This window comes from Sinocyclocheilus anshuiensis, unplaced genomic scaffold, assembly GCF_001515605.1.
Source record: "Sinocyclocheilus anshuiensis isolate Anshui unplaced genomic scaffold, SAMN03320099.WGS_v1.1 scaffold508, whole genome shotgun sequence".
NCBI lineage: Eukaryota > Metazoa > Chordata > Actinopteri > Cypriniformes > Cyprinidae > Sinocyclocheilus > Sinocyclocheilus anshuiensis.
In genome coordinates, this window is record NW_015555744.1 from 1742162 (window position 1) to 1749845 (window position 7684).

Consider the following 7684-nt stretch of genomic DNA (forward strand, 5'->3'; position numbering starts at 1 on the left):
TGAATGTTTGTAGTTGTTATTACTTGGAGTTCTGATAAAGAATAGAGCAATAAGTTGGTGTACAAACTGCAGTGCTTTATCAATACTTTTCTGCATTGGGCTAACGCATATACCATGGTTGTTTGGGTGTTTACCACCGAGCTGTGGGCTAAGTAAAGGTGATGGGCGTTCTGTTATTGACATGCGCTGCATGCAGTAGACCAATCACAACAGACTGGGTCATCAGGCCAAACACCGCAACTTAGCGTCACGCAAAGGAGGGGTTTGGAAAAGTTTGGGAGTCGTTGAGCAAAAAAGGAAAAAATAAATGCATATGATAAGACAATGAAAGTGTTTTTTGACCTTGCATGCATGTCAACCTTTTGTTGGGGACTCCCAAAACCAAAATATGAACCTTTCATAACCCATAATATGGGCACTTTAAGATTACTCAGATGCTATACAGACTCTCCTGTATAATCTGTAAATGGCCATTATATGATTTTCTGTCACTTTCTTCTATCAATCTATCCGTCAAATAAAAGCAGCAAAACCCATAACTAATTGACAATTATGCATTTTCTCACAAACCAGAGTGACTAGGGATGGATCAAAATAGTTGACTAGTCGTCCAACATCTAACTAGCCAATTATTGAGGTCAACCAGTTTATAAACTAGGATTTAAAAAAAAAAATTTTTTAGTGGCATTATTTAATGTGTTTGTATAATCAGCCTCTCAATTTTTTTACATTTGTCATGAATTAAAAAATATTACTACTAAATTTATGGGAGATACTGAAAATTATTTACATGTTATGGCTAATAAATTGACTGAAATTACAATTTATATAAATATAAAAATAAAAAATAAAATTAAAATCAATCATTTTAAATGCTACAAGTGAATTTAGACCTTAGAAATTTACAAAATTATTCACAGTATGAAAAAAAGATATTCATTTTGAGATCTGCTAAAGATTATATTTAGCAGCGTTTATGAATTATTCATTTTTAAAGATTAACTTGATGACAACAAAGGTAACATATATTCAGAAATGTGGAAAATGTGCAAGTGCAATATCCACTATTGGCTGTCTGATACAAAACCAATCGATCAATTAAAAATAAATATCATGTATCCCTGATTTATGTAATAAAGTTAAATGTAGACAGGAAAGTAGCATAATTCAATCACGGTCAGTTGCACTCAAAACCAGACAAAAAATCTTCCTTTAGAGCAAATAGTCGACTTGTCATTCAGGCAGCCCTTCATTTAGTTGATTAGTTTCTGCACATCCCTCCAACTGTTCACTGAAGCATCACTGACCACATTCCACGGCAGAATCTGTGACTGTTTCCTGTGTTGCGTGCCACTGATCTGCAGACAGTATCTGTCCTTATGAACCAACGGCACTGACACGGATCTCCATATGAGTCAGTTTTCCGCAGCTGATTCTCCACCGTGACAGTTTGTAACACAAATCAGGTAATCTCTGCAAAAAACTCAACAGCAATGCCAATTTTGTATGCCTGATGAAAACTGCTTTCACAGATAGAATATGGGCCTACTTGAATAGTTACTTATCAACCAAACCAATCGTTTTACGATTTATTATTTTATTGTTGGCTAAAGGTACACACGCTGATGCCAATGAAGTGTAATAATGAATACGTTGCATGAAGTTTCCATAAGGAAAAACACCTTTTTTGGGGGGGAACATTTTTTCTTAGGAACTAGGTTCAGCCTCAGCAGAACAAAACCGCAAGTCAGAACAAAGTTAATTGTAATCTGGACAGATGATCATCTCCCTCAAGCCCTACTAAAGATATGTTCTTGCTTTCTTACCAGTGATTGGTGCCTCCACCTCTAGCATGCACTTCTCCTGCCTTAGGATGTTGGCACCCTCGTTTATGATGCGCAGCGCAACGTCCTCCTCCACACGTCCCTCTTTGATCAAATGGTTCTTCAGTAGCTCGGCATTTGGCTTACCATCCACAAATAGGTCCTTTATTGTCAGCCGCTGGTGAGGGGGCAGTGGCACTGCTGTAGGTGCAACAAGAGCAAAATATCAACTTTAACAACATCAACAAGACAGCTGCAAGTATGGAAACAAGCTTCAGTCATAGTGTAAAAGAGGAAATACTAAGTGATTCATGCCCACTAAGAACGATGAAGTGCCATTTGAAAATAGTTAAAGAATAAAACGTCATAAATGGGCAAACAGACACACTACATTCCAAAAGTTTGAGGTCAGAAAAGTTTTTTAATGTTTCTGAAAGTTTCTTATGCTCACAGAGTTTACATTAATTGGATAAAAACACAGTAAAACAGTAATTAAATCATCACGATTTAAATTAACTGTTTTCTATTTGAATATATTGTAAAATGTAATTTATTTCTGTGACGTCAAAGTTAAATTTTCAGCATTCAGTCTTCAGTGTTAAATGACCCTTTAGAAATCCTTGTAATACAAAAACTTATCATCAATGTTGAAAACTGTTGTGCTGCTTGATATTTTTGTTGAAACCTTGATATATTTTCAGTATACTCTGCTGAATAGAAACAGCATTTATTTGAAACAAAAACATAAAAAATGTTGTTACAGTCACTTTTGATTAACTTTCCGTTCTTTTTTTCTTTTTTGTTAATTCACCCCACTTGGATGTTCGCTGCAATATGGAAAAGATCTTTCGCCACCTCAGTTTCATTGCGATTAACCGCATTTTAAAACAAAGATTAAAATGTTTTTTTTTTAATCTATTAAAAATATTTAGTTACATTACAAGTAGTAACTTTACAAGTTAGACAAAACAGTTAATTATTTTATTAGCCATTTATAAGTTATCAGTCATAACAACAAGGTAATAATTTATCGGTTCATCTATAAAACCATTGCACATGTTTGTTGACAAAAAACATTTTCACATCGCTCAGTGACTCTCGCTCCCGAGGATGCATCTTTGAAAAAAATAAGGTCTCAGACGTGTATTTTCAGATCTGCTCTTTATTAGTTTGTGCTGCTCTCTGGAGCATCATGACATTTGCTGCTGCTGGGGCTAATAAGAAAAGTTATGGTATCATGAGGATTCTATTGATTAAGCTCTCAGATTTAACCTTCACAGACGTGAAAGGATCCCGAGATGTCGCGCAATAATCCCTCACCTGCGCTGAACTGCCGGGTATTCTAACTCCACCAAATCCCTCAGCGAATGTGCAGAAGTTGCCATAGAGAAGGCTGCAGCTCAAGGCATGATAGGAATGAGAATTTTGGATGATGAGAAGCATAAGAGCTTCTAGATGATGTAAACAGATGTTTTTTAAGATAATAAGCATAGATTTATCAAGAGTATGGCATGCTAATATCTGTCTGTTCTGTCTCTGTATCCTCTGAAGAGTTCATTATTGAATGAAGTGAGAAGCGTGTCTGAAGTTCTCAAACACCATGAAGAAAACAGGAAGCCGTGTGAACAGCAAAAGCCCCTGGCACAGTCTTTCCCCCCCCAAGTCTATCACAAAAGCTAGGGTTGATGCTGCTGCTTCCACCGCGACCTCATTTGCATGCATCTGCCATAGTGTGTTTTGGCTGCTCAGCCTCCGGCTCTGAATGTCTGCTTGATCGATAGCCAGCGAGAGCCCATATGTTTCAAAGGAAGTAAGGGTTGATCTTAATTTTATGGTAAGTGGGTTTTATGGCTTGATTGCTGATGCTCAGGGATATGTAACTAAAGACATCTGCAACGCGTTCGGAGGGAACAAGCAGCTGTCTGGCGGCACCGCGAGGTGCACCGAGTCAGGCTTTGACAATGCTCCAGTTAATCTGGCGGTTTTATTAAATGTGCCCAGAATGCCAGAGCAAATGATGTCTGAGCCCTCAACCATTAGGGATTCAAATCAAGTCACTGGATCCCACAGCCAATCAGCTGTGTATCTGTACGAGGAGACTGAAACAGTGAGGCAGTGTCTCATTAAAACCGATGCCACGGTTTCAAACTGTTCTGAGGCCACACCCTAGGCATGTGTCAATTTAAGAAGTACTTCAGCTCAAAACATCACTGTTGACAGATCAATCAATAGAAGACATTCTGGTTAGGGTTTCTTTTTTTGTTTGTTTCAGAGTAAATTTAGAGTTGACAAAACCAAACAAATCCAACAGATCAGGTTCAGCCAGGCTCACAAATCTCTATATAAATGTTCTCTGTTAACATGCTACGTTCACACTGTCAATTTTTGGGATTGACAAACCGCATTTTCTTTACAGGTGTGAGTCTCGAAATGTCCTGTTCACACAGCAGCTTACAGTTGTGTTTAGAATACTGTCTGTATGAACGTGCAACGGGAGTCAAGCCCGTATTCCTTACCAGTAAGCATAGCGACAGTGACCAAAGTAAAATCAAAGATGGCAACGTCCATAAAACTGAAAGTCTTATCACTTTCTGACATGACAAGAGTCCAATCGAGCCGCGAGTTCATCCGTCAAATCTTCATTAACCGACAGCAGCCTTTAAATTTGGGTGGAGAGCAGAGTTTGAGTCGTGCACAGAACACAAAACTGACGGGAACGGCTCCGGTGGAAAACTGACGGGATCTAAAAATTTCAGGTGACAGGCACACAGCTCATTTCTCTGTCATCACTGTAAGTTACCGAAAACACACATGAGAACACGTAACACACGTTAGACACGTGTTTGTGCGGCAGAGCGGCTCCCTCTCGCACTGTATGACGTGACAGACAACTAGTTGTCCAGTCCTGTTCCGTTCACAAAGAGCGTGTGTTCCGAGAATGCGGTTGTGAGTCCTGAAAATTTACGTCTTATCACTTTCTGACATGACAAGAGTCCAATCGAGCCGCGAGTTCATCCGTCAAATCTTCATTAACCGACAGCAGCCTTTAAATTTGGGTGGAGAGCAGAGTTTGAGTCGTGCACAGAACACAAAACTGACGGGAACGGCTCCGGTGGAAAACTGACGGGATCTAAAAATTTCAGGTGACAGGCACACAGCTCATTTCTCTGTCATCACTGTAAGTTACCGAAAACACACATGAGAACACGTAACACACGTTAGACACGTGTTTGTGCGGCAGAGCGGCTCCCTCTCGCACTGTATGACGTGACAGACAACTAGTTGTCCAGTCCTGTTCCGTTCACAAAGAGCGTGTGTTCCGAGAATGCGGTTGTGAGTCCTGAAAATTTACAGGTGTGAGTTCGGTTACAGAATGCGGTTGTCACACCCGTAAATAACTGAACTGTGTGTGAACGTAACCGTATTAAGGACTCAAATACAGGACTGACAACCGTATTCTGCTGCTGTGTGAATGTGCCTAGAGTTTGATCCAGAGTTTGTGATTAACTCCCGAAAGTGTGATGTGTGGCAAACAGCCAATCACAGGGAACAGTTTGATTCACTTATCTGCTGAAGATTAAGAGATGTCGTTATTAAAAATATAGTGAATAGGGCAGCAGAAAGAAAATATCTTACTATGCAAATGAGTCAACTGAATTTAATCAGACATAGAGTTCAAAAGAAAACAGTTTAGTAATTTTAAAAGCTTTATATTAGGGATGCTCCGATCAGGATTTTAGCAGCTGATACCGAGTACCCATTTCTTGTCATGGTGATTGGCCGATACTGATGCCGATTCTGATGCTTCAAGCTTTATATAACATATGCAATTTTTAATGTTCAAAAATAAAATTTGCTCTCTAAATGACTAATCTGCTGTTTAAAGCTCCTCAAATTAGTGTCTGCATGTATAATTAAGTTTAGACAGTTTGCCGTTTAGCGCCCGTGATATGAAAATGAGCTCTGCGAGACGCTGGCAGAGTGAACGAGGCTTGAGAATTGTGAGTGAGTGCGCGGGCGCAGTTGCCAGATCCAGCTATTACAAGCGTCTTTGGACTTGTCTTTTCTACTTAATTTGACACTTTAGAAAGTTAATAGAGCGGGAAGTTGCAGTTTAGGGTTGGCAATGTCTTTATCTTGTCTTATTTAAAAAAAGATTTGAACTCATTTCTGTTTATTCAGGCTATTGTTTATTTTTTGGGTTTTATTTGTTTTTATAGCAATATCTGGCAACAGTGATCGCTAGAACTTAAACTGACAGTAATCAAAAGAGCCCACGGACATGTTATTGCTGACAGGATATCACATTCGGTAAGGCAAACGCAAGCTATCAAAAAAAAAAATAGCATAACACTAGTGCGGAGATCTGTAGAATAAGTAGTTACGGAATGGAAAAAAAGCAAACAGCCATGAAGAAGTTTATGTTATTTCATTGAGTATTGTAGTTACATTTTCACAAATTCATGCTAACAACATTCATAAGAGCACTAGACAAAGTTATCATCTATATAGTAGATCCCGACCGATATATCGTTTAGCCGATATTATCGGTCGATATGAGCCTGTCGCCGATATACAGAACATATAACGCAGATTAAATGCTTCTGAATGGTGTAATTACTTCGTTTGTCCAGCAGAGCGCACTCCATTGTTTGCTACTGGACCCAGGTCAGTGTAGTGTAGAGATGCGCGGATGAGCCCAAACTTCACCCGAGTCCGCTGCTTCAAATTATCCACCCGCCACCCACCCGCACCTATATTTGATCGTCACATTACAATGATTCTAATTCTTTGTTTTGCATGATGATATGATATCTTTCTATATTATTCATTATTATTATTTATTCATTTTAGATGTTTACATTTGGAAAAGCTGTGCTTCCTGCATAAACCTGCCCCTGTTGGTTTGGCAGTAGCTTGCTTGCCCTACACAGTTACATTGTTGAATTTCTTAATTCAAGTTATATATATTTTGTTCTATTTATGTTATTCAAGTTATTTATAATAAGTGAAGTTTACTGTTAAGTGCACTGATAGCAGACTCACTTTGAATAATAAAGTTTGTTAAATTGTTAAATACCCTGCCTCCATTACATAGGCCCATGTTTGTCACATCATTATAAGTGTTTGATCACCACATTTGAGTTATCATTGCAAAAAATGTGTTTATGTATATAGATTCTGTTTATGTAGGCTATATACTGTATTCTATATACAGTACCAGTCAAAAGTTTGGACACACGAATGGGAAGTGTCCAAACTTTTGACTATACTGTACTATAATATAGCCTACACAAAGAATATCAGCCGATATATCGGTATCTGTCTTTTTTAATCCCAAATATCGGTATCGGCATCGGCCCCCAAAAAACCCATATCTGTCGGGCTCTACTATATAGCAATGGTTATTAATGAAAACTATAACAGTAACACCATTATTAACAGTATAATATAGTTTTATTACTGTAATGGGCCTACGTATTGTTGAATGAATAATAAACAACTGATAAAATTATACACCCCTATAGTAATGGTGCAATGATATAATTTAACAATGCTTATTCCTCAAACAGAGAAAACATCTTTCACAAACATCTACATGTCTGTCTCTTTTAAAGTGTTATATAAGGAGTAGTATGTGGGGCTATTTGGGATGTAACGATTCACTTAACTCATGATTCGATTCACGATTTTGATTTCACGATTCGATTTGATTCCCGATTTTTTTTAACAAAATGAGATTTAAGAGAAATTAAACTAAATGTGTCCTTTTATTATTGCTTGGACAAAATACTGTACGTTTCTTTGTGAAATTGAAATATAACTATAATAATAATAATAATATACTAATATAGCACTTG

The 7684-nt window shown here is 37.9% G+C and overlaps 1 protein-coding gene across 5 annotated transcripts in view; it reads right to left on the minus strand.

Moving 5' to 3' along the window:
• Window positions 1-7684, minus strand: part of LOC107673394 (serine/threonine-protein phosphatase 2B catalytic subunit alpha isoform-like) — a 64469-nt gene that overhangs the window by 49027 nt on the left and 7758 nt on the right. For all 5 annotated transcript variants that reach the window (XR_001632399.1, XM_016466970.1, XM_016466968.1 and 2 more), the window contains exon 2: window positions 1827-2024. Coding sequence is in view for 4 of the 5 variants with exons in the window: in XM_016466970.1 (XP_016322456.1) it covers window positions 1827-2024 (198 nt within the window). In the remaining variant the exon portion in view is untranslated. The remainder of the gene's footprint in view (window positions 1-1826; window positions 2025-7684) is intronic.